Below are 25812 nucleotides of genomic sequence, written 5' to 3'. Positions count from 1 at the left end.
CACAAAACTTAAACAAATTATAAAAGAAGGTCATACAAGTAGTACCAAGAAGTTAAAAGTTAAACTTTAACAAAAGTTATGTAAGACATATTAGCGACTCTGCGGATTGGTATACTATACTTCTTCTGTGTTCGGGTATACAATTAAGGTACATAAGTTAGTTGTTTCTCATAGAGCCGCAGGAGCAGCCGTAGCAGCAGCGGCGGGCAAGCCTCCACAGGTCGTAGGTCGTAGGTCGTAGGTCGTAGGTCGTGGGTCGTCGATCGCAGGTCGTACTCCCCCCTCAACTTCAAAGCGCGGAGATCAAAGAAGATTCGTAATACTTTCACAAAATGGATGCACATTGGGAATTCCAAGATTGGATTTGACAAATGGAGGAATGGGTTTAGATTAGCATAGATTTACCTTTTAGTCTAAGATGTGTTTGGGTTGGTGGTGGTGGAGTGAGTGCGATTGATATTCATTTGGCGGATGAGTTACATTTGACGATTGCCATGGCATCAATGCAGTCCCTAAATGTGTGCTTAAATACATTGATTCTTTGTTCTTGATGTTGTATTTGTTGTCTGGTTTTAGGTTCTTGTCGCTCTCTAGCTCTAGCTCTCTCTCTCTCTATCTCTCTCTCTGTCTCTCTCTTTTTGGGGACATATTGTATATAAGGCAAACATCTGTATATTGAACTATATAAATACGTTTATCATTTCTCAGTTAAATGCCGATTCTGGGAAGATTCTGCGAGTGAATGTCATCGTCTATATTTGTATGTCTATGAGCATGGGGAGCATGGGGAGCTTAGGGAGCATAGGGAGCATGGGGAGCATGGCACAACTGTTCTACGAGTAGTTCTGTTCTGGTTCTTTTCGAGTCTGCGGCTGGATTTGTATCCAAAAATTGACCGATTCAACTTGTGTATATGTGTGTTGTATATATATAAACGTATTCTGTATATATAAATCTTGTATATGCTACACGACTCTAACCCTACGTGCTACAACAGTGACTCCTACAGACCCTGAATCTTGATCTCGATCTCGATCTCTCTGTCTCTGTCTCTTCTCTCCCTCCAGAGGGTGATCCCTACGGTGTGGAGCCACCACTATCCACTACGCTTCTGAGTGCCTGGGCTTGGGTATCCCTCCTTTTCCACACTCCAACTTACCTACAAAATGTTCGAGTATAAATCAGCATCTTTACCCCTCCTCCGCCTACTTGGCCGCGGCAGCCGCTGTGGCACTGGCCGAGGACACTTTTAGCTTAATGAACATATTGGTGTCGTTGTTGCTGCCGTTCAGATCGAGCTTCTGCACCTCACACTCCAGATTGTTGATGCAGTTCTTCTCGTACTGCGTGGTGCCATTGTCCGATGAGGCGGCCGCCTTCTCGCCAGCCGCCTGCTCGCTGGGGGCGACCTTCTTCTCCTTGCTCTTCTTGAGGGCATTCAGAAGGGTCTTCTCTTTGCTCTTGCCTTCCTTGTGACTGCTGTCCTTGTCCTTGTGCTTGTTGTTCTTGAAGCGCGGGAAGATGCAGCCGTTGGGCAGGAAGCCTCCAAGTTTTTCCTTCTTGGCTGGAGCAGCAGCTACAGGTGTGGGTGTGGGTGCAGCTGCGGCTACAACTGGTGGCGTGGCAGCTGGCGTGAGCGTTGAAGAGCTTGTTGTGGGAGTGCCGGCTCCATTGGTGGCCACGTGTGCGGACATCTTAACCTCTGGCTCGGCTTCCGCCGCTTGCTGACTGTCCATGGCAGTCGTTGAGCCATTCGTATTAGCCACTGAGCCACTGCCTCCAGCATCCGTCTGATCCACACAGGCATCCTCAATGGTTGCCAGCGACTCCACGTGCTGCTGCTGCTGCTGTTCTGTCTGCTCGCTGGCCACCTTGTTGTCCAGCTGCTGGGCAAACACTGCCAATGTGATGCCATTGGCATTACCATGCTCTGCCATCAGCGGCTCTCCAATGTGAGCCGGTGGAGAGCTGGCCTCGTTCAACCCGGCGCCGGCACTGGCAGCTCGTGCCGCATCCGGCGATTTGGGAAACATTTGCTGTGTGGTGATGTTCTGGTAGTGCTGCTGCTGTCGCTGCTGCAGCATTTGCTCCTCACGCTCGCGGTCCCGCTGGGCCTGTACGGCATTCCAGACATCTTTCAGCTCGCCGGAAATGTCCCGATCTTTGAGTATGACGGCATTTCTATAGGGGAAAAGGTTAAGGAGTTAGTTTACATATTGTATACGAATGGATATCCTTAGACAGAACCTGACTAGTTTCACGCCGGGATTCATAGCCTCCACGAAGTCGCACATTAGCTCAACCATTGCGCGTCGCTCCTCCGGATCTTTGCTGTGGCGCCCAGAGTCCTTGAGGACCTCTGGATTGGCCATCACCGCAAAGACAATGGGTGGACTACGCGGGCTGCCAGGCGGCACCTAAAATTGAAAGAGTATATGGTCTACAGAGAGGCACATGGAGCTGCAATGTTAACTCACGCGCATGCCTCCGTATAGGGGTATGGGATCACTGGGCTCCTGCGGTATCACAATGCGCGTCCAGCTAAGGACGTTGATGAACAGCTCCTCGCCCGTCTCCGTGGTGGTGCGGATGCACATGTGCGGCTGCGGCGGGTTCTTGAAGTGGCGATAGGCTCGTGAATGGCGATAGCTGTGCGGCGGTGGCGAGTTCTGCATCAGGCTTAGGCCCAGCCCGGCCAGGCCGTTGTCCCCCTCCTGTTGCTGTTGCTGTTGCTGCTGTTGCATCTGGGCGTGTTGCTGCAGCTGCTGGTCAATGTCCACATTGTTGTTGTAGTTGTTTGTGGCTGTGCTTAAAGTCTCCTCGCTGGCAGTGTTCGTTTGTTCGCTGTGGGGTTCGCTGCTGCTGTGCTGCTCGGGCTGCTGTTCCTGGGCGGCAGCTTCCGCCTCAAGTTCCGCCGCTGACATAATTATCAATTTGTAGGCCGTCGACAGTCTTCAGTTCTATTTAGTTCGGCGATGTCCTTTGCTCCTTTTCTGCTTTTGTGTGTGTGGGGTCGTTTCCACCCGAATTCGCCGCACGGCGAATTCACCCAGCAGAATTCGTCGTCCTCTTTGTCTCTGGCCCCGTCCGTCCCACCGACCAAATAGTCCCTACCACATTTCGTTGTGCCTAACTTTTGACCTTTTGCGCAATTAATGGATATGCAAGCATATTACGCTTTTGCGGCTCCTCCCGTCCGACACTAATATCCTCCGACGGACGGAAAAAACCAACAGAAATTCAAGTCTTTATCTGGCACGCACACACACACATGCACTCATACACACAGGAAATCGGACAGAGGTAAACACCCTTCTTCACTGCGCACCCCGCACACGTACAAGTGGGAGTTGGTTGTCGTCTGGCCACCGCGGTCGAGGGGAAGAAAAGAAGATGAAAAGAGCACATGAAAATGGAAAAGTTCAAAGCGACGGCAACTTGCTGTTGCATTTTCAATGCTGCACTTACACATTTCACCAGTTTTCATTTATAATAATGATTTTCCCATGTACCAGGCACTCACACAAATGCAAACACAGGCGCACCGTTGTACATATACATATACACACAGACACGAGATGCGTTTCTGCTGCGTTCCTGTCTCGATTCACATATTTTCTATCGACTAGAAAAACAATGCACCGAGCGAAGAGCGGACTGTTGGTCTGGCCGCGCTGCGCTGATTTTTATATTTAGCCTTTTTAGCAGCTTTTCATGGCAGAGGGAGACGGGAAACGGGAAAACAGCCAGCCGAATTTTCCGACAACGTCCCAACATAAACAAAAAACTAGGATTTGTTGATAGCCCTTTCACACCACCTCGCGTTTTCTATCGATATCGGAATGGACGCAATGACGAAGAATAAGCGTTTCCATTGCCAGACTTAGGTTTTTGCGACTTGAGAATAGCTGTTTTTGGAAATCATTAAAATTATGGAGCAACTTGATGCTCATTTTTATGTATTGTTTTCTGACATTTCTTTGTAGAGCTTGTGCGAGTTCTTCCTCACAGCAAGAAAATCATCGATAATCTCCTCCATATATCCAGCAGAACCTCTATGGCTTCAGGAGCTCACAAAAGTGTATTATCCAATGATACAAGTAGTTTAAAGTATTTTTTGTTAGGATTATATTGTATATTTTCACCTTAGCCATAATTTTTCGCGCCAAAATTCAATTTTTTCTATATTTTCTGTTGCTATTAGTGGAGATAGCTGAGCTGAAAGACAGAAAATTAAAAAAAAATAATCGAATATTTCGAATAGACGCACCTGCGTTCGCATTGTTGCCACTGGCCACCGGGCTCCTATGCCTAACCACCATTCAAATAAAAACTGCGTCTCTGGCAACACGCAAAGACGTATGTCGCAGGCCTAGTGTATCGATATCGTATATACAATATCGTCTTCAAAACTTTACTGACATATTCCTTCACATTTTTTAAATATACCCTACACCGGTTGCAACCCTACAATACAATATTTAAATTTTCTTATCTTGGAGAAAATGTTTTCATAAATTGCCTAAGACCATGTGGACAGAATTAAGTGTCTTAGTTAGCCAGCATTATTCAACGGATCAAAATTGAGCAATAGGATTGATTACTCACTTACGTTTTATTTATTTGACCTTTTTCACTAAAATCTTTTTTATAAACATTCTAAAAGAAGCCAGTCAAATAGACAATTGATTAATTAGTCGATAAAATTGTGTGGGCAGAACTAAGGGTTTTAGTTAGCCGGAATTATTCACGGAATATCAAAATTGAACAATATGAACGACTATCCTCTTTCGTTTTTTTGTGTGACCTATTTCGCTAAAACCTCTTTTTTTACCTATTTCGCTAAACCTTTTTCAGACAATATCCAATAAAAGAAAGTAGTTCAAATAAGCCAGACAGGTAGAAAATTGATTCATTAATCGTATAATATTATGTGGGCTCTATTTAGCTAGTAATATTCGTCGGAATATCAAAACCGAGGAATATGTAAAATAGAACTGGAATTCGTCAGTATATTTACGGTATATTTTGAAAATGAGACGGTATATTTCGGTATATTTCTGATGGTCGGACGGTATGTTTTATCGATAAGCGCGACCGGCGTGAATTTTTTTTTTGCAATACGCTGGACATAAAAAAATCATTGAAAACCGCGGCTAATTTTACAAATAAAGCAATAGGCACCAACTAAACTATAGTGCAATTGTTGGGAAACTATTTCCCATCGTAAAACCCTTGATTCCGGTGATCGCATCGTACTTTTAACCAATTCCTTGGCGGGCGGTTGTGTGTATAACAAAATGGCGTCCTCGCAAGTCTCAAACAAATCGGGCTCCGGCTGGCCGCTCCGTGGAAGTGCCAGCAATAATAATAACGGCACGCAGAAATTTGCCGCGAATCAGGCCCTGACCATAAATCGCACCGTCAACCTGTAAGTAGGACATTGGATGGAGAGTGGATATGGCCGTGGCGTTATATACCGATATTAACGTATCCCCTGCATAGATATCCTCTGACTAACTACACATTCGGCACCAAGGAGCCGCTTTTTGAAAAGGATCCATCGGTGCCATCAAGGTTTCAGCGAATGCGCGAGGAATTCGATCGCATTGGTATGCGTCGCTCCGTGGAGGGAGTGCTCCTCGTCCATGAGCATGGGCTGCCGCATGTGCTGCTGCTGCAGCTTGGCACGACATTCTTTAAATTGCCTGGCGGGGAGCTCAATGCTGGAGAGGACGAGGTCGATGGTCTGAAGCGACTCCTTTCTGAGGTAGGGGAAGAACGGAAGATATATCCCAGAGTAAGGATGACATGGAAGTTTTTGTTGCTTGCTTTTATAGACGCTGGGTCGTCAGGATGGCGTCAAACAGGAGTGGATTGTCGAGGACACCATTGGCAATTGGTGGCGTCCCAATTTCGAGCCACCACAGTATCCGTACATTCCGCCGCACATCACCAAGCCCAAGGAGCACAAGCGGCTGTTCCTCGTTCAACTCCATGAAAAGGGTAAATATCCAATTGGCTGGCTCTGGCTAGCCCCACGGCGTAGGTATATTGAGTGGCGTGAGAACTGCACCAGAAGCACAAATGCATTGGAAATAACCATTTCAATTTGTACTATATACTCCTTGTATCGTTTTTTTTAAATTTCTGTTTGCCAAAACCGAATACGCTAACAAACCTCATGTCATATCTTTTCAATGCTGTTTAGATACGGACAGGAACGCCAGTTACGATGTACCCTGAGCCGTTCCATTAGCGCCGTGCTGGTGTGTCGTGCCACCCACCTCTACTATCAAGAGAAACGAACAAACAGAAAAACAGATCAGAAAAAAAAAACAGAATTCCTCCGGGCTTAGTTTTGATTCTAGATTCCATTGTACAACATAGTATCTCTATCTCAAATTTTGTATTTGTTGCTCAGAACAGCGTGTTGGCATATTTTTTTGGTTCCCTCAAAATCACTCAAAATCCGAAATTCAATGATTGTTCTTGTATTCTTAATTTTGTAAATATGTCGACATCCAATGTGAGACTGTATGAGCGCAAGCTGTATATTTCCCCCTCCCCCCAAATACTTACGATACATACGATATTATTTGCCTTACTTCTACGAGTATTCTTACTATTGTCAACTACTGTCATTGTCATTGTCATGTGTTCTTCTTGTCTTAAGGTTGTGTACGAATATAGTCGGGAGTCACGGGCAGGCAGGGCAGCAGCAGCAGCAGAGCATTGTAACGTGCGCCCAAATCCGGCATGTTGTGCGGATTTGTGTGCATGCAGCGCAACGCTGCGCAGCCAGGACCAGGCCAGGCCAGTCGCTTCTTAATATAAGCACTCGTTTATATGTAACCATAACCAAATGAATGAAATACTCTGTTATACCTCTTTCGGCTCATTTTTGTGCTTGTGCGCTGAGCTGAACACTAGGCTGCCGCTTCAGCGCACAAGACACCACTAATTCGCATAGACCATTGTATAATGTTGCTCTTAATGGAAATTATGTTCATATCAGAGTAGTCGATCATTTTTAGTTGATCATCGTTGGGCGAGAGCAAGAGCACTGACCGACCAACGGATGGATCCTAGTAATTAGAGTGTAACGAATCGAACCATGAATGTAAAACATAATACATACGACTCTTTTATATATCAGCTTTTATATCATGTGGCAGCGCAAGAGATTCTTTATAATATGTAAATTTTGTAACCGATTGTAATCGATCTAGCTAATACGTATACACCGTGTGATTTACAATGCTCCATGATATCTCTACATACATGAATTCTGTCTCTATCGTTTTCTGTAATCTAGCACTATTTGCTGTGCCCAAAAATTATAAGCTCGTTGCGGCGCCCCTCTTCGAGCTATACGACAACTCGCAAGGCTACGGACCGATCATCTCATCGCTGCCGCAGGCCCTGTGCCGGTAAGTAGAATCTTGAATAAATCATATCATATCATGGATAGATCTTCCCTCCATTAACCACTCGCTCCCTTCATTTCCAGGTTCAACTTCATCTACATGTAAAGGAAGGCCAGGCGGATGGATTCTATGTCCAGTACTAGATTAGATCAGCAGCACCTGCAACACCAACGATAGCTCTACTTTAAAGATTTCTCAGCACCTCAGATCTGCCCGTAGATTTCCATTTCATGCGTGTGTGTAATCGTACATAATTGTCTTGCAGATAAAATGGAAAGCCTTGGTCCTCTACTCGGCAAATAGAATCGATAAAAATTGTGCTTTATTTGGGCGCTATTAACTAAAATTTAAGACAAATTTTCATTCGGGAATGTTGATTAGAGATTATATATTTTGGGGGAAGGGGCTTGGGGCGGTTGGTTATAGCATATAGTCGCCATATAGTTGCTCGTAATATTCACGTTTGCTGCAATTGGAAGATACACACATTGGGTTGAATTATGTGACTGGACCCCAATTGAGATTATAGCCGTAAAATATGGTTCAGTATACATCACTGCTACTATAAATCGAGAGTTAAAAAAAAAAAAATAATTATTTTCTAAATTAGTGCTGACGGAAATTATTCTACATACATTTCGCTATTGTTAACATTGTATTGTGACGCTATAAATTACGGATACGGAAACGGATACGTTGCTGTTCCGGGTGCGAGGCTTGTAACAAATGAACGATTCAACAAAACATTGAAGAAGCTCACAACAAAATGATCGAACTGAAGTACAGGAACCGTCTAGTTGTGGTTTGTGTAGTAGGTTGTGTTTTGCCTAGGCCTGGTTAAGTAGTACATGCTAACTCTCTAAATTGTTGGTTAAATCTGCTTGATTATGCTTAATATGCCACGTACAAAAGATCCAAGAGGGGGGCCGTCTTCCTTCCCTTACCACAATCTGTTGTGATAGAACTTAAGATCGTTGTAGCCCTCGTTGGTGAGGTGACCGCCGTTGCCGGAGGACACCGTGGACACGGCGTCTGTGTTGTCGTGGCCCAGCGAGTGGCCATTGTGTCCCGGCGGACGATTTATCTTGACCACGCCGAAGTCCTCGCGCTCCTCCTGGTTGAACTCCATCTTGCTGGTGGGCATCACAGCCATGCCCACGCCAGAGGAGCGATTCTTCATTCCAGTGTGCTGCTTGCTGAGATGGAATCCCGCAGGCCTACGGTTCTCCCCGATGATGCTCTCGGCCACCTCCGGCGGTGATGGTGGTGTTAATGGCTCCGGCTCTGGTTCGAACTCGGGCTGTGAATCGATCTGTGGTGGCAGCCCGTACCGAATGAAGTGTGCCTCCTCCTGGTCGGCGACTTCCTGCAGGTCCATACGTTTGGTGTTCATGTGCCCGTGTGCCTGCTGCTGGTCCTCCAGGTGATGCAAGTCCATTTGGGCGGTCATCTCCTCTGCGATGTTGTTGCCATCGGCATGGCCGCCGCTGTCGAAAGAGGGTTACAAGGGGTTTTAAGAAACTGATTTGCACTCCTGAGATTCTGAACAAAATTCTTGGATGGACATTGGGTTCGTTACTCGATGCATGCTCGAGAATATTCTTTGTTTTATTTCTCGACAAGTAAAAAGAAAACAAAGACGAATAAATTACCACAAATAAATGTAAATGTCGTTAAATGTTAAAAAATAGATATGTATCTTGTGATCACAATTGTCAGGTATTTGTTTGTTTGTGTGTGACGGTTCCAATAGTGTGGGATTATCTTTTGTATGTTTGGATGGTCGTGGCTGTGGCTGTGGCCCTGGGGTGGTGCGGCAAGTGCAGGCAGCGTCTTCTGCTGATATTTATCGTACATTAAGTAAATTCTTTGTGTGAATTAGCTAGGCGAAAGTATAAATAATTGGCTAAAATCAAAGCTTTGTACAATTCCTGTTTAAGTTTATAAATCTTTTTCTCTACCGAATTATCTAATATGTATGTATGTCTATTGTAGCCGTGTGTGCATTTTATGTGGATTGACCTTATCTATTTGATTCTGAAAAACAAAAACGAAAAGAAAGAAATCAAACCCAAATGTAGACGGTACACGGAAATGATAATGGACTGGGAGGTAATGCTCTGGATGATCTGGATGCATAGATGGATGCAAGGAATGTTGCGCCTCACCTGCTCGACTCTCCACTGCCGGTGCCACCTGCGCCTTTGGTGCTGACCTTCGAGATTCCAGAAATTATCTATGGGATGGAAAACGGGGCAAAATTAGCTACATTTTCATGGGAAAAATAATATTTCTAGTATTTTCTAGTGATAAGATCTAACTATTTGTATTAATTAAGACCCATTTGAGTGGTAGCGCGAATCAGGGAATTGCTTTATTAATTGCTTTGCTTAGCATACAACTTCATATAAATCCGGGGCTACAAAACGTAAATTTGGTGCTTTAGTGGGCCAAATGTCGCCCCCAAAACAGCGCCTTGGCACGCAGCCAGCACCCACCCTGCCCTCTTCCATGTCATCCAACCACCACTTTCTCCTTAAGGGTGGATTTGACCCACTCTGTGGGGCAGCGAAAGTCGTGACACATCGCACACACACATCCCTCCTAAGGGTTGGTTTTTATTTAACAAAAATAAATATAAACATTCTCACGACACTAACGAGCCAGAAAAAAAAAAAAACAAAACACTTGCAAGGAAAATTTTGGATTACAGAGAATTTGGCCCAGAGGACGTGGTCCGACACTAGGTTACTCCTTCGGGGGGCTACTGGAATTCATTTTCTTTCGAAACTGATTGTATGGGTGATTTGGTTCTACTGGAAATTTAGTCTTTTGATGCTTTGCATCTATTGAGTGGGCAGAGAATTGTCGCCATGTCCCATTTCGGCGGAGCGCACCAAGTAGATGGTGGTCTGGCAGTTGGGGCACGTGGTGCACATCTCGGCTTCGGGAGGCGGGGCGGCTCCGCCGCCAACATGCTGCTGCTGGTGGTGCTGCTGCTGTTGTTGCTGCTGCTGCTGCTGCTGCTGACCACCGCTGCCAGGTCCGCCAGCCGCAGCGCGTTCTCCGCCACCGACATTGGGCTGATTAGGCTGTGGGGGGCAGAGGAACGGCTCTTTAATCTCTCCGCAAGCTAGCGAGGAACTTTGTGATATTTACGAAGCCCTGCGTCTGCGGCTGCTGTTGATATTTGCGTGGCGACAGTTGTCCCTGTGACTGGGATTGGCCGATGGCCTGGGTCTCCTGCTGGGCAATTTGCTGTTGATGTTGCTGCTGATCGTAGGCAACCTGCTGCTGCTGCTGTTGCTGATTATGGTGGACATGGGCCCGTCCAGTGGGATACGGTTCGTGGCGAGTGGGCTGGCCAGCGGCCGGCTGCTGATTGAACTGCTGCAGAGAGGGCACAGCAGCCACCGGCGGCGTTTGTTGCAGGGTCGGCGGCATCTGCTGCTGATCCTGTGTGGCAGCGGCCGCCTGCAAGGGCATGCCCTGTTGCGACTGCGTCTGTTGGTACACCACCTGAGCCTGGTCCTGTCCGCCAGTCACGCGGATGGGGGCCATGGCAGCAGGTGCAGCTGCTGGAACGGCGGCGCCGGCATCAGTCCAACCATCTAGTCCAGAGTGACGCACGCGCGATGGTCGGGCAAAGGCGTTCGTGGCCAGGAAGGCTTCGTCCACATCCTGCAGACCCGAGCGACGTTGGAAGGGGTCCTGCTGGCGAACCACGCCGGCCCGGCTCAGAGCATCCAACGGACTCTTGCGAGGCTGCAAGAGGGAGAGTCAGCACGCGGCAGGGTCGAAGGCATAACACGAGTAGTAGGCTCACGTTCTCGGTATCCCGTCTGGTCTGGCTGGGCGTCAGGCTGGCCTCGCTGACATGTTTGCGTGACATGGTGGCTCCTTGTCCTCCTGCACCTACGGGCTGCTGGCCATGGCGTGACTGCAAAAGCCAGGGAACCCTCATCAGTGCAAGATGGTTGAGGTTGAGCTACACGTTCAACTTACGGCAACACTAGTCCGAGATGCGTGAGTGGCATGGCGTGTGGCCGAGGCATTATTACCGCGTTTGGCTTCCATAATTTTCAACACTAGAAACGACTAATCGGCACGAAACACTTGACACAATTCGCGACGAGACTCGGCTTGGGATTTCGTTGTAAATATTTTGAATGTAAAACAAACAAAAAAAAATAATATTACTAGTAAAAAGTATTTTCTACACTAGGAATTGTAAGAGAGATCCGTTTGGTTTCGAATATAAATTTGAACTGAACTTTTCCGAGAGCTCTCCTAATGACACACGTGAAACAACGAAATTTGAACCGGCGAAAAGGCCTACTCAGAGTTCCAAATACTCTGGGGGCCGTGGCCTACTATTTAACAAATAATTTTGATCATTCAGCCAAAAAAAAACTATAAACTAGAATAATTTTTTAGATTCCCTTTGGGCCGCCCCGGGTGCTCTTCCGGGGCAAAACCCCTCCGCACATCCACTTGTCTGTTAGTACCTCTGCCATGGTGCAGGTGGGGTGCCTGGCGCCATACCGTCCGTTTGGTGAGATCTGTGTTATTTGCTGCAGCAGCACATTCGGGGTCTGCTTCTGCTGCTGGGAGCCGTGTCGCCTGTGGTTGACTTCCTCGCCCAAGTAAGTAGCACCAAAGAGTTGTGTGTTAGGACTGTTTGTTTCGTTTATTGGTTGGTTGATGATGATGGTCATGGTTGGTTATCATTAGTTAGCGCAACATGTGGATGGCGAGAGAGAGAAAGATCAATTAGTAAGTTTAAGTTTAAGGCACGGAAACCAAAAGCAAAAGCGAAAGAAAAAGCATAAAGCAACAGGCCACCGCGAGTCCTTAGACTAGTGATTAATTATGCTGGATTTCATTCGGATATCGATCAGATCGGAGCGGGTCGGGGAGGGTCGGGGCTTTGCGGGGCTTCCTTTGGCCAAACAAACAATCAAAGAAAGAAACAATGCAGGCCACGACGGCAGTCCGATTTGCATACGATATGCAAATGGGGCCAAAAAAATGGCCAACTGAAAGTGAAATGTTTCCTGCAGCGAAAGGAACGCCTTAATTGCCACAAACAGCGGCAAGTCAAGCCAGGCCCAGACCCGGCACCGGTCGCGCTCCCGGTCACGCCCCCAGGGACTCACCTGTTTGTAATGTGCAGTTCGTTTTTGGCCTCCTGCGAAGACTGGGCGTGGGCATGGCCACTCGAGGAGTTGGCTTCATTAAAGTATCCCTCATATAGAACAAAGTTATTGGACTGCGGAATGGTGCGCACCAGGCCGTAGTGCTTTCCGAAGAAGGCCAGCAGTTTCTCCGACGGCCTGTCCACCGAGCACTTCAACGGGGTCCAGTTCTCCTCCCTCAGCATGGTCTCGAACAGACGCTTGCCCAGACCAGTACGCTGGCGGGACTCGTGCACATAGAAGTCCAGAATGGATGGTGCCCGCTCCACCTTGCGCGTCTGACCGGCCTCGTCGAACAGATACAGATCCTTGTTCCCCACCTTGAGCAGCCCAGTCACAGCTCCACTGAAAAGGCACATTTATTGAGGTTCGTACTCGGATCACACGCTGCTTGGGTCTTACTTGTGTCCTGCCTCGGTATCAGCCAGCAGATAGATGGTCTGGTTCTCGGACATCCGCAGACGCTGGGCCGTGGTCACCGGCTTAGACAGGCCCTGCGACGTGGCCGACAGCTCTCCCAGACGGTCGATTATCTCCGACATCTTCGAGGTGGCGTCTCTGGGAAACGCAGAGGTTAGTGGACACTTTCTGGGTGAGATGCGAACCGATATTCCTATTCCGCGTCCAGTTTCAATACTTACAGGCACTGACGCCGATCGCCGCGAAAAGTGTGCGGCAGGAGGTTCGAGGTCACCCTGACAATCGGCTCAGGAAACAATGGCCTAATATCGAAACGGAAGTCCGCCATTCTGTAGCTGTAGCTGTTGCTGGTGCTGTTGCTGTTGCTTCTCCTGATTACTCTGGCCTACAAATGTGAAATGTGGCCTCGTGCTGTTCTGTTTTTGGTGCTTCTCCTGCAATGGCAATCGAAAAATTTGGATTTAATGGAGCGTTGCAAGAACGATTCGCAAACAATTTGATTATCAGCTTGGGTTCGGCACTGTCTATTACTGGAGCTGGGTGCGGACACTTTGGGAATCAATTGTTGGACATGCGATTCATCCAATCAGTGCTGTTGCTTTTTCCAGAATGATTCAGCAGATGAGAGAGCAGCACCGCACCCGACACGTGTGGGGTGCAGTTTGCAGGTTGGGCAAAGTCTAATGTGTTTCCTATAACCTTAATTTTTGTGGGAGCTACGTTCTCCGCTTCCCTTTATTTACGTTTTGCATTTGGCGTTGTTGCGTTGCCAACTGTCTTCTGACCCAAATCAGGGCCTTCGACTGGGATTACAGTCGAAACTGTTGCGTTTGGGTATCCCCCTGGGCGGGACGTCTGACAGGACAAAGCCTTGCGTTGCGTTACGTTATGTTACCCTTTTACATGGCATTGCTATTGTTAATTTGCGAGTGCAACAAACTGTTGGCGCCGACGACGGCAGAGCGCGGAGCAACAATAACGGGGCTTTTGTAATTACACTTGATGGGGGCGGGGCACAAAACTTTTCCCATTGTTGATGGTTAGTATTTGTACGGGGGGATGGTCTGGGCGGAAGGGAGTGAGCTCTGAGAGTCGTTCTGGCGCTGTCTCCGCCGCTGTCGCTGTCGCAGTTGCTGCTGCCGCTGACGTCGATGGCAGCTTTATGGCAGTGCTGCTCGAATTACAAAGTGCGATAGCAGCAAATGACGTGTTTTCCTTTTCGCACACACACAAGCATGCCACCACATTAATGCAAATGTACGGCTGTATGCACATGTGCTTGGCCCCCAGCAAAGGGGACTACTTGTTATACCCTAGCAGAGGGTATACCTACTTCGGACAGACCCGAATGAATCCGTCTGACTGATTCTTGTCGAGCCAGTTTCATTTAGAGTTTCCAGAGATATCACAAGCTGAAGTTTCCTGTGTTTCTGCATAGTCCTGGAATCGCACGATTATGTACTGCATACATACATACATACATATGTACACCGGAAAGCTGCAGTAGAAAGGTGCATTCTGTGCGGGTATCAAACCGTTCGGCTTTTGACTCTGCCTATGTACATATGTATGTATATGTATATATCTCTTCTGTTGTATTGTTGTTTATTTGCCCAGTGCACAACACAACCGTTGACGTTGCTACACAGCAAGCTTGCTTTGTAACTGTTTATACGCCAAACGATGCAAAACAAAAATAAGAAGCAGCAAAAGCAACAAAAGAATGAAAACCACGCACCACAAAAGGAGCGAAACTGCAGTTCTTGTTCCCCCCCTTTCGCTCCACTTGTAAATGTGTCAAGTGAGCTTGTCTCTCACACACACACACGAGTGCTGCAGTGTGCGTGTGTGTAAGTGAGCGTGAGAGAGCAATCAAAAGAATTAAAATCGCGTGCAGCTGTAAACAACATGCTAGTTAGAAGAGCGCACCGCACCGCTGACGGGAGGAAGAGGGAGCGGGAGACAGCGAGCGCATGGGGAGGAGTGTTCATTCAATTTAACAGTTAATCAGCAGACGACGACAGGAGGAGCACAAACAGCAAAGGCAACAAAAAGCGCCGTTGGAAACAAAAGCGTTGCCAACTGCACAATAACAAAACAAATCAATCAAGAAAGGGCCAGACGATCATATATATTTCCACGCTAATTAATACTATAAAGACGCTTCCGATTAGCTCAGTTGGTGATGAAAACTAATACTTCAATTACGACCACGTTCCCGGCCCAGCCCGGCCCGGCCTTCTGTCTGGGGGTATAGATTCCCCTGCTGCTTCCATCAGCTGTTTGCGAAAAAATAATCCCACAAACTGTCATTATGCAAGGCCCTGGCCAGGCAGCCCTGTACGAAGGCACCCCATTCGGAGGGAGGGGGGCCGGGGCTCGCTCACAGGCGACTGTCAACTGCCTCACTAAAACCCGTCCTTCCTCAAAATGGAAATAGAAATTTCGGTAAATTGGCACCCATTATCACGTCAAACGCTCCTCCGTGTGTGCCGGCCATTGGTCAATGGGCATAATAAATTAGCCTGTCCCAGGCTCGAGCCTACCTTTATGTACACAGACTTGTATCCTCTAAGTACCTGGGAGGGCAAATAATAAAATAGAAATGGACTAGGCTCGAAATGTATTCAGCAACAAGGTCAATCGATAATTGTAAACCAAAGGCAGTGCAGCACCCAAAAGAAAAACCGTCAAACAAAGTTGCCAAGGCAAGGGAAAACTCGAAAACGCCCAACAACAAAAATGTCAGGTGCTGTTCCCAAACACAGGTGTACCAGGCACAGGTGCTGCCTAGACCAGGGGTTTCTTCGTTCCCTGTTGCTCAAGGCAACGGCAATTATAAGCCAGGAAACGAAGGCTGAAATCGGGGCCCAAAGCCAGACATACATCCATGTCATCCATACATAGCCATCCGATTTGTATCTTCATTGGTAGAGCTATGAACGAGACCACGAAACTACAACGTCTGGGGTTAGTTTGGACTATCTACCGGCACAAAGTCTTATGCTTATTTCGACCAATACGATAGCTCGATAGCTACAGGTACATAAAGACACGGACTATTTTTCCTAGAAACAGACAGACCTTTTGACCATGGCTACATCTGTTGATGCTTCCGTCTCTCCTTGCCAACATCTGGCCAAATTCAACATGTCTTCTGCGAGGGTATACATGCATACAATCATCATGTGTTCACGGCTCGGTTCAATGGAAGCCGCTGGCCGGGGCGCGCTTGCAAAATGCATGAGACTGCAGCTGCAGATGCACGCAGCACACGCAATGAATAGTTTATCGGTAGGCGATTGGCCATGCCTCTATAAAGCGTTTGGCAATGAAATACTTTTGCGGTCCGGCAGCCTGTTGTTATGTTGTTTACGACACGATCGAGACGCCCAACAGTCAAAACAACTTGTTATTCTACAATGGCGACACACAGCAACAAAAAGCTGAAACCGCAGCCACTGAAAGTGCATTTGTTGCTGGCAATGCTATTGATGTTGCTGTTGTTTTTGTTGCTTTTGCTTGCACGCGCCTTTTATCTAATTGCTGGAGAGGAGGCAAAAGCAGGCAGCGACAGAACGAGAGAGACCCAGAAAAGCGAGAAGAGAGGGAGATCGGCTTACGTTCTATTGTAACGTAAGGCGATGCAACTCCAGCCCAGAATTTCATCAGAATCGGATCAGAATACAGGCTCTAGTTTAAATATAAGTCTGCCTCTGTTTTAAAAATACCCGAAGCTTACGTAAGCGATAATCCGTATGGATTTCGGTTATTTTCCACATCAATGATTAATGCAAAAAAGAAAGTATTAAAATCTGATCGGATCGAGCAGACACGCGAATGCGCTGCACCCTGATAAGCAGAGTGGTGGGGAAAAACAAGTGATTAAGGTGGTCTTTCGATGCTTGACCAGTTGGTCGCCCGACCCAGGCCACCACTCCACCACCACCGCCGCCGCCAGTAATCAGCCCAGTGCTAATGGTGGTAATGGTGCTAAATGATAAGCGTGCTCTACGAAACCAGTTTCAGTCGGTTCTCCTAAGCAATCGAGTGTCGCCGAGAGTTTAATGACAGTTCCGAATAAATAATTTCTTTTGTTTATGTTTGCTGATAGCCAGACATGGCCATCCCGCTTCTACTCGCATGGAGCCAGAACGTGGTGAGAGCAAAGGTTCGTTCGGTAATCCGTATCACTCGTTTCAGGAAACGTCGCTGCCTTAACACAATTTCCAGCGAAAACTCAATTGCAGGTGAATGTTCAGTCGGTGCGGCGTTACCATCGGATAAGAGTGCAAGGAAAAACAATTGTGAATGTAACGGTGCAGATGGTTGTCTGTCTCTCCCTAACGCACACGTACCACACACACACACACACACACACACACAGACACACACCCAGAGACTAAACACAGTGAACGGGACAGAGAGAGGCACTTGTAATTGGCTGTTATCGTACGATCGCTGGTCAGCGTCTGAAAATTGGTGAGAGACTCAGAGAGGAGAGGCAGCTATACATGTGTATATGCATTTTGTGACTGTGTTTGTATAAAGCGAGTTTTCTTAAAAGGGCGATCGACAACAGTATTCACTTGTAAAAATTCAGTCAAAGTGAGCAGTTCGAGAGCCTCAGAAACTATTGAACTATTAAAGTACTCTGGACTGTCTGTGGGCAAACCTTATCAAACAAAAACAAAAAACAGCTGAGCAGAGCCGTAGAGAAAGAAGAGTGTAAAGCGCGTGTGCAAAAAAGCACAAGAGATACACAAAAAGAAGCAGCGGAAAATTTTGGAGACCAAACAAAGCGATTAACGTAAAGCTTTTACGTCAAACTTTGCCCAGCAACCACAAAATTGTGCCCAATTTATACGCATTCCTCAAGATGAGCGGTTCAGTGTTGAGCATGGCGCGTCCGGCTGCCACCACCAACGGCTGCGGCGGCAATGCAGCTCTGCTGGCCAAGCAGCTCAGCATCACCAGCAACGGAGGGGCCAAGACCACGGTTACACCGGCTATAGTGCCGCCCAAGCAGCCCCAGCTGGCCGCCAAGGTCATCCAGCAGTCGCAGATCGTCTGCTTTGACGTCGACTCCACCGTCATCTGCGAGGAGGGCATCGACGAGCTGGCCGAGTACTGCGGCAAGGGCACCGAGGTGGCACGCGTCACCAAGGAGGCGATGGGCGGTGCCATGACCTTCCAGGATGCCCTCAAGATACGGCTCAACATCATCCGACCCAGCCAGCAGCAGGTGGTGGACTTTATCCGCGAGCGTCCCAGCACCCTGAGCAAGAATGTGAAGCGCTTTGTGGCACAGTTGAAGGCGGACGGCAAGCAGGTGTATCTCATATCCGGAGGCTTCGATTGCCTGATTGCCCCTGTGGCCACCGAGCTGGGTATCCCCCTCGCACACGTGTATGCCAACAAAATGCTGTTCGACTACCAGGGCGCCTACGACAGCTTCGACATCACACAGCCCACCTCCCGCTCCGGCGGTAAAGCGGAGGCCGTCGCCATGATCAAGCAGCAGCACGCCGACGACGCCCTCATCACGATGCTCGGCGATGGGGCCACCGATCTGGAGGCAGTGCCGCCCGCCAACTACTTTATCGGCTTTGGCGGCAACGTGGTGCGGCCCGAGGTCTACAGACGGGCCCAGTATTACGTAACCGACTTTGAACAGCTGATGGGCGGCCAGTGATGGAGCAATGGCGTAATAGAGCGGGCGGGCAGGGGGGTGGCGAGTTTTTTTTGGTTAAATTACTTTCAACCGTGCTCATATAGTTGAAAGAATTGTTGACCCTCCCGTCTTGCTCGTGTTAAAGCCACCTCCTAGTGGCGAATTAAGTATTTCAAAAAATCAACGTGTTATAGTTCATAGTGAATGTTGTTGTCCACGTCTGTGTCTTGAGTGTGTATGCATGTAAAATACGATATATCTACTAGTTTGTAGTCCATTGCTAAAACAATAAAAGCGATAGTAAAATTATGGAAAACTAAAAGCGGCACGAATCCATTCTGTGGTGGGCAGCACGGCTAACAGGGTGCCCTAAGAGGTTACTATATCAGGGTGCTCCATGAATGCAGTGACTTTTTACAGTGGTTCGAAGACGTGTAAAATGCGCAGAAAGATATGAATTTATATGCTTAAGGCCGTGTATGACGCGGCATAAAATCATAAATGAAATATAAGGAAACGGGGAAAAAGAATCACAAAAAGCACGACCAACAGCCTCGTAGATGCTGTAAAACTACAGGGTGTAGTGTTCCACGCAAATGAAACACGGAAGTTTTCTCTGTGGCTCTGCGTTTATTAGTGCGTTTAAAAGGAAAGTTTATATTTTACTGCTTTTCTTAGTCGATTTTTAGTTGGTTACACAAAAATAGGCCATCCATGTAACTACCTGTCTGTTTTCCTTTCGATTGTTAACGTCTTTCCGAAGGTTGGATCCGAAAACCAATTACAACGGAAAGAGTTGGCCAACTGTAGGCCTTCGAAGGCAATTAAACAAAGTTGTAATCAACACTTGGCGAGCAACAATAAAAACAAGATAGAGGCGTGGGTGTGTAAACGCCAAACGGTTTGCATGCCATGAATGGAGCCGTGGCGGACCCCGTCGTCAGTAGTTTGAGGGTCAACGTCATCGTGCTTAATTGGCGGAGGAAACGCTTTAAGCTGAACCGTAGACCATATTAGGTGCGACGGGGCTGCCGTTTGGCTGAATCGCATACACAGAGGCGTGAATTAAGGCCATCCCTGCAGTTGGCCAGAACAGAGGCAGGCCCAGCCTCAGAGGCAGCTGGAAGAATGCCAGCCGCAAAGCGGAAGCAATAACAGATGAGATCACCAGCCATAACGAGAGAGAGCGAGAGAGAGAGAGAGAGGTGGAAGCAAGCACGGCTTAAACGGGGGCCGCCTTGTGGCACTAATGACGCATCGAGTCCGAAAGATGCATACATATGTATGTATGTATCTTTTCCATGCAAATGACTAACGCACCAGCTCTGGGGCCATCGGCCATCCATGCGGCGGTAATGATTCCAGCGGGCATGACATAAAATTAATGCCTTATTTATGTGTTCACTGAGCCACACGGCCGCGGCACGAAAGCGCGAAGACGGTGGGCAAAGAATGGCCGAAAGCAAAGACACAAAGTCCCAAGAAACAGAAACTTACCGCAATAATATTAAACAAAACGGAATACGGACGGGTGGGTTCCAGATGCAATGCGGAATGGGGCGTCTACTGCAGATTTTGGGCTGGTGGCTGGTGGACGGAGGCTGCGCGTTAGATGCGGGCGTGCATGCACACACACAGTTTTATTGATTCAAACAACAACAAAAATGGTATTTTCCGGCCAAAGTAGTGCGAAAGATATTTTTATATTTTATGTACGTATGCCGTTGAAACTTATTTCATTCGCTTTAACAAAAAATTCGTTGGCTTCTGTTTGGCCAAAAGCGCTCTTTCTTGTGTGTATACGCGATGCTCGTCTGTGTTTTGGTAATAGACAATTGGACAATTGGATCCTAAAGTTATCAGTTACGGCTATCACTATGTATATCCAATATCCAATGCAACGGCACGGCAGAAAAAATTGTAATGATTTTGTTTACACGCAAGCGAAACCCGAAATCAAAGAGATTGAAGCTACATACACGGTAACTACACATTTGCTACATAATGGGAGGAGAAAGAGGGTATGGCGTGTACACCCAAAACGGCCCAGAAAGTGCAATGCATGCCAGGTAAAATGCACCCCTTTCGCCTAATATACCTTGAATGTAAAACCGACTCTTTGTCTTCAGGGTATATTGCACTCACACGAGAGGTGAGGTGTGTGGCTCGTACGAAACTTGCGATTTGTCTTGGCTGTTGTTGTTTGTTGTCCACACCCTTCTTTATAGCCCATTCGAAATTACCACTCATTTTTTCGTTCCAGGAGAGAGCAACCAGTAACGTCTTATTTTCAAAATATACCCTAAATAAACCGAAGAAAAACCCCCCTTTATTTAAACAGGATAAAACCTTAAGTTGAGACGAAAACTAATACTAATAATAACTAATATATGAATATTAACTAAACTAATACTAACTCACTAATAGTAATACTCTTGTAGGTCCATCCTCTTCTTCATCTTTACTTAAAAAGACCCCGATATCTTTCACCTAAACTGCGTTAAAACTCTTCAAGATTAATTATTTTCGTGGAGGGTATATATCAATGGTCTCTGTAAGAAGAAAGTAAACTGCACTTATGATAGCCTTGAAACAGAGACTGACTGTTTCTGCATTCATTGGAGCCTGATATTACAAACATTTCGGCAAATTCTTTAATATCCTTTTTCCTAGGGTATGCAGAATGTTGCCCATGTTGCGGACTGCTGCTCGTTTTCTCAGCCACATGAGTCTGGAATGGCACTCATTTTTGCTACCGATTCATAACCGCTTCAAAGAGAACGAAAAAGAGAGACTTAACCTATTTAAAGAGAGCAAGAGAGCCAAAAACTCTCAATTAGGCCCCCATTGAGCGCGCCAAAAGAAATTGTTGGAAAGTGAATGAGCAACAAGGATTTAAGAGAGCGAAAATAAAAAAAGCCTGCGTACGGAAGTTTGTATACCCTTTGTTTATAAATATACATTTGAAAATTAGATTTAATAGATGAAATTGATCAAATATACCATTATATAATACTAATAGTAATAGTAGTAGGTCCATCCTCTTCTTCATCCTTTCTTAAAGATACACAGGTATCTTATTACTTAAACTGCGCTAAATTTCATCAAGATTCAACATTTTCGTGGACGTACACTAGTCCACAATTGGTTAATGTGCCTTGTCCAGCCTATCAGCCTTGAACAAATATTTTAACCCCATTAATTAATACATTTTCTACAAGTCTGGCTACTTTTAAGTACTCCCTTCTTTTGGATTGTGCAAAAAATAAGGTTTCAACAAAAAAAGTCAAAGCTTAAAACGTGTCACTGTTGCTGGTCAACAGGTATCCGTTATGAGAACAGACATATTCAACTTTACCATTTATCTTTTAAATTTTTTTTGTAAATACTATTATCGTATCTTAAGACTTTAGTTCTTTCGTTTCACTAAAAACATTAAGTCTTATTAAGACTTAAGATTATTAAATGAAATGAATGAAACAATTATTTCGAATAGGCCAATCAAGTACGAAATATATTCACCAATCGTATAAAATTTTGTGGGCATGGCTAAATGTTCTATATAGCTAGTAATATTCGTCGGAATATCAAAACGAGGAATATGTAAAATAGAACTTGAATTCGTCAGTATATTTACGGTATATTTTTTAAATGAGATGTTTTGTTTCGGTATATTTCCGAGGGTCGGACGGTATATTTTATCGATAAGTCCGCGGTCTCACTGCTGTAGATAAATAACAAAGAGGAAGGAAGAAAAAAAAAGGATTCAAAGGACGCCCAGTACGCACACGCACAGCGAAATGCCGAGAAATGGTGATGCCGGCAACGGCGCCCCAAGATCTGGTACCGGTGGCACCAGCGACGGGTGTATTTATCCAGACGACGTCATAATGGGCGTGGGAGTTGCATTCAATGTCCGCTATACAGGCTGCGTTGAGGTCAAGACCTCGATGAAATCTCTCGACTTTGAGACTCGCACGCAGCTGGCGCGGTAAGCGGAAGTCACATCTTATCTCTAATGGCTGAGTAATACTTTGTTACCCATGTTTTTCCTCAGCGAGTGCATCAACCGCGTCTGCGAGGCCGCAGGCCTGAAGTCGGCCGGAAAGCGACGTCTGTGTTCCTTCATATCGGACCGGCCCAGCATGCAGCATGCCGGCACCAACATCATCATCAATGTGTCCAGCCGCGCCCTCACGCTGAGCAATGTGGAATCGGGCGAGGTGATAGTCAATCACAATATGCCGCGCATCTCCTTTGCCTCGGGGGGCGACAACGATACCCTGGACTTCCTGGCCTACATTGCCAAGAACGAGGACGAGTGGCGTGCCTGTTACGTCCTGGAGTGCGCTGGTGGTCAGAGCGAGGATCTGATCGTGACCATTGGCAAGGCCTTTGCGCTGCGATTCAACGCCCTGAGCAGGCATAAAGATCCCACTGCCGATAACATCAATCAGAGCTGCAAGGAGAACGTCAAAGAGTATTACAACGATTTGCCCGACAAGCTGCCACCAGAGCTCCCCAACGATGATAAACGCTCCCAGCCGCAGCAGCAGCATCAAACGGCCCAACTCCCATTGCATTCTCATGCCCCGCGTGTGGCTCAACTTAATCTGAAGAAGCCACGCGATCGCCTTAGCAGCAACCTCATCGACCTCAATTCCCCGCCTCCCGATCAGACTACCAACAAGCTAGCCCTCGGGCATTCGTCGGCGTCTACTACTTCCTCCTCCACCCTAACGGCCGGCCAGGTGCGCGATGTCTTCGACGGGCCCCAGTGTCCACTCACTGCCGAAGTCTGGTTCCACGCTGCCATCTCTAGACCGATTTCCGAACGTCTGTTACAGCAGGATGGGGACTTCCTGGTACGCGAATCTCAGGGAAAGCGTGGCCAGTATGTCCTCACTGGGCTGGAGGGCAAGACGCCCAAGCATCTACTGCTCATCGATCCCGAGGGCGTGGTTCGCACCAAAGATCGCATTTTCGATAGCATTAGCCATTTGATAAATTACCACTGGGCCCATGCGCTGCCCATCATATCGGAGGATTCGGAGCTGGTCTTGCGTAATCCCGTACGCCGGCCCGCTCAAGATCAGGCAGCGGTCGCCGTAGCAGGAGCCACCATAGCTGCACCCTGAACGGCTCGAGAGCACAAATATATGGACTTGCAAGTCTTCACATAAATATACATACATAATACTTATATATACATATACATCTACATATATACTTGTATCCGTGTACACGCTTAGATTAACATAATTGCACTCGTAGAGAATTTTTTATATATGTATCGTCGCATCATTGTATAGGAACGAACCCATTTATTTATGGATTGAATATACAAAAACATCTTTATATGAGCAGTACAGTATTTTCCCATCAAACGAGAATAAATAACACCAAAAACCAAGAGTGGAGCGGATTTCCTGTGGATAGGGGAGGAACACAAAAGACTTCAAATCTGCACTTTACACAAATCGTTTATTGCGACCCATGCAAAACGGATCAGAACATCATCTGCATCTACTTAGAAAGTTAATTACGACGACCAAAGTTGTTGGTGTTGGGCTGGGTGAGCTGGAGACCACGGATGTTGTGGAAGTCCAACAGCTTCAACATCTCCTTGGTGTCGGGATCGACCTCGATGATGTCTTGCTCCAGGGCGGACACGGCTGGGACGTAGTTGTCGCGACGCTCACGCTCCTCCTCCTGCAGCTTGATGGAAATACCACGCACCTGGGAGTGACGAAGACGGCCCATCAAGTGGGTAACGTAACTGCAAAAAAATACATCAATTGGTCAGTGGTTACTCTTGTGGCCTCCGGCTGCATGTGACAACTCACCCGGCAATCTTGTTGCGGAGGGGCTTGGTGGGAATGATAGCGACCTCCTCGCAGATACGCTTGTTGGTGTGGAAGTCCATCGTCAACCGAGTGTAGTACTTCTCAATGATGACCTTAGCGGCCTTCTTGATCGTCTTGGTTCTGACGCGACCCTATAAAGCGGGACATGGGGGAAACACAATTAGACACTGGGCTCGCACATAAACAAAAAATTTTTTCGGCAATTCGCTGACAGCAATCAATAAAATTTCACCGAGAACCTCAGCTGCGCATTTTCAGCTGCGGTTTTATTCACATATTTGCTTTTTTGGTGTCAGGATTGCATCGAATTTTAGCGATATTAGATGAAACCAACCATTTTGATTTACGTTTCTACCGGAAAAGAACAGAAAAGAGAGGAGCTGTCAAAGTGGCAGCCGGACAGTGTGACCGTCGGAAATGTAACCCTCAAAAATATACCGAAATATACCGTCGCATTTTTAAATATACCGTAAATATACTAATGAAAAAAATGAAAAAACAATTGAGCCCCCTTTGCTTAAACGGGATAAGATAACAACGAAAATTTGTAATAGCCTGTTTTCACCATCCATATCTGGAATGGTCCATACTAGGCTATTCACACTGACGATCCACCATCCATTTCGGGGAAGGTTTTGAAATTCCGAAAATGTCCCGGTTAGTCCACCATCCATTTTGGATAGAGCATGCATACTTGGTCACACTATTCCCTATGCCCCGAGCGAAATACATGACAAATTTTGTCGACAAATAATTATCAAAGTGCTAAAAAAAGCAAAAAGGGCAGAGATGACCATTTACGGTATATTAACTTTTTTGGTTATATGTTGCCATTGAAATCGGTGTATAGTGGTATATTTCATCAATGTTTTGGTATAATACGGTTTATTTTGAACATGAGAAAGTATATTTCGGTATATTTGATCGCGGGCGGATCACACTAATATTTTACGGTTTACGGTAGTTTTAGTACCTTTCGGTATTTTTTGAGGTCAAAATTGAACCGACGTTATATTTACGGTATATAATGGTATATTTTATCAATCTCTTAAATTTAATTTTTAAAGATATATTTATGAACAAAAGGATATAGAAACTTCCATGCACAGGTCTTTCAATTTTCGCTATCGCAAATCGTGCTTCTGGCATTGCACTTAAATCTTTGTCGCTCATTCACTTTCTACCATTTCTATTTGGCGCTCAAGTTTGGAAGGACTTGCTCT

At 46.6% G+C, this 25812-nt stretch overlaps 7 protein-coding genes across 11 annotated transcripts; 3 read left to right on the top strand and 4 right to left on the bottom strand.

The window, feature by feature from the left end:
* Positions 1 to 1159: 1159 nt before the first annotated feature.
* LOC6599630 lies at positions 1160 to 3790 on the bottom strand. The gene is made up of 4 exons (XM_026993741.1): positions 3469 to 3790; positions 2478 to 3361; positions 2248 to 2417; positions 1160 to 2181 (listed from the first exon to the last, which is right to left on the bottom strand). Exons 2-4 carry the CDS (start codon positions 2922 to 2924, stop codon positions 1206 to 1208), a joined length of 1593 nt encoding a protein of 530 aa, XP_026849542.1. The 5' UTR covers positions 2925 to 3361; positions 3469 to 3790; the 3' UTR covers positions 1160 to 1205.
* A 1376-nt stretch (positions 3791 to 5166) lies between these two features.
* LOC6599631 (cleavage and polyadenylation specificity factor subunit 5) lies at positions 5167 to 7735 on the top strand. 2 transcript variants are annotated; one of them, XM_026993742.1, is made up of 5 exons: positions 5168 to 5431; positions 5506 to 5770; positions 5841 to 6006; positions 7319 to 7433; positions 7514 to 7735. In XM_026993742.1, exons 1-5 carry the CDS (start codon positions 5301 to 5303, stop codon positions 7533 to 7535), a joined length of 699 nt encoding a protein of 232 aa, XP_026849543.1. In that variant the 5' UTR covers positions 5168 to 5300; the 3' UTR covers positions 7536 to 7735. The 2 variants fall into 2 exon arrangements, with proteins under 2 accessions (XP_026849544.1, XP_026849543.1); XM_026993743.1 differs by lacking the exons at positions 7319 to 7433; positions 7514 to 7735 and adding an exon at positions 6212 to 6855 and having other exon boundaries at positions 5167 to 5431.
* Positions 7736 to 7874: 139 nt separating this feature from the next.
* LOC6599632 (alpha-tubulin N-acetyltransferase 1) lies at positions 7875 to 20609 on the bottom strand. 4 transcript variants are annotated; one of them, XM_026993780.1, is made up of 7 exons: positions 20220 to 20609; positions 13270 to 13482; positions 13031 to 13186; positions 12590 to 12973; positions 11939 to 12107; positions 9599 to 9666; positions 7875 to 8917 (listed from the first exon to the last, which is right to left on the bottom strand). In XM_026993780.1, the coding sequence occupies exons 2-7, from the start codon at positions 13374 to 13376 to the stop codon at positions 8371 to 8373; spliced, it is 1431 nt and encodes a 476-aa protein (XP_026849581.1). In that variant the 5' UTR covers positions 13377 to 13482; positions 20220 to 20609; the 3' UTR covers positions 7875 to 8370. The 4 variants fall into 4 exon arrangements, with proteins under 4 accessions (XP_026849581.1, XP_026849582.1, XP_026849583.1 ...); XM_026993781.1 differs by lacking the exon at positions 20220 to 20609 and adding an exon at positions 13792 to 14107; XM_026993782.1 differs by lacking the exon at positions 20220 to 20609 and adding an exon at positions 13580 to 13643.
* LOC113566753 (neurogenic protein mastermind) lies at positions 9997 to 11887 on the bottom strand. Its single transcript, XM_026993785.1, has 4 exons — positions 11436 to 11887; positions 11257 to 11370; positions 10590 to 11195; positions 9997 to 10522 (listed from the first exon to the last, which is right to left on the bottom strand). Exons 1-4 carry the CDS (start codon positions 11505 to 11507, stop codon positions 10277 to 10279), a joined length of 1038 nt encoding a protein of 345 aa, XP_026849586.1. The 5' UTR covers positions 11508 to 11887; the 3' UTR covers positions 9997 to 10276.
* LOC6599633 (phosphoserine phosphatase) lies at positions 17665 to 19044 on the top strand. The gene has a single exon (XM_002024707.2). The coding sequence runs from the start codon at positions 17928 to 17930 to the stop codon at positions 18741 to 18743; it is 816 nt and encodes a 271-aa protein (XP_002024743.1). The 5' UTR covers positions 17665 to 17927; the 3' UTR covers positions 18744 to 19044.
* Positions 20610 to 22441: 1832 nt separating the features above from the next.
* LOC6599634 (SHC-transforming protein 2) lies at positions 22442 to 24135 on the top strand. The gene is made up of 2 exons (XM_002024708.2): positions 22442 to 22713; positions 22780 to 24135. The coding sequence occupies exons 1-2, from the start codon at positions 22523 to 22525 to the stop codon at positions 23858 to 23860; spliced, it is 1272 nt and encodes a 423-aa protein (XP_002024744.1). The 5' UTR covers positions 22442 to 22522; the 3' UTR covers positions 23861 to 24135.
* A 52-nt stretch (positions 24136 to 24187) lies between these two features.
* On the bottom strand, positions 24188 to 24941 carry LOC6599635 (40S ribosomal protein S17). The gene is made up of 3 exons (XM_002024709.2): positions 24924 to 24941; positions 24569 to 24720; positions 24188 to 24501 (listed from the first exon to the last, which is right to left on the bottom strand). Exons 1-3 carry the CDS (start codon positions 24924 to 24926, stop codon positions 24261 to 24263), a joined length of 396 nt encoding a protein of 131 aa, XP_002024745.1. The 5' UTR covers positions 24927 to 24941; the 3' UTR covers positions 24188 to 24260.
* Positions 24942 to 25812: the final 871 nt, after the last annotated feature.

This window comes from Drosophila persimilis, unplaced genomic scaffold (assembly GCF_003286085.1).
Source record: "Drosophila persimilis strain 14011-0111.01,24,50 unplaced genomic scaffold, DperRS2 tig00000885-arrow-arrow-pilon, whole genome shotgun sequence".
Classification (NCBI taxonomy): domain Eukaryota; kingdom Metazoa; phylum Arthropoda; class Insecta; order Diptera; family Drosophilidae; genus Drosophila; species Drosophila persimilis.
This window is presented reverse-complemented; position numbering and strand designations above follow the sequence as displayed.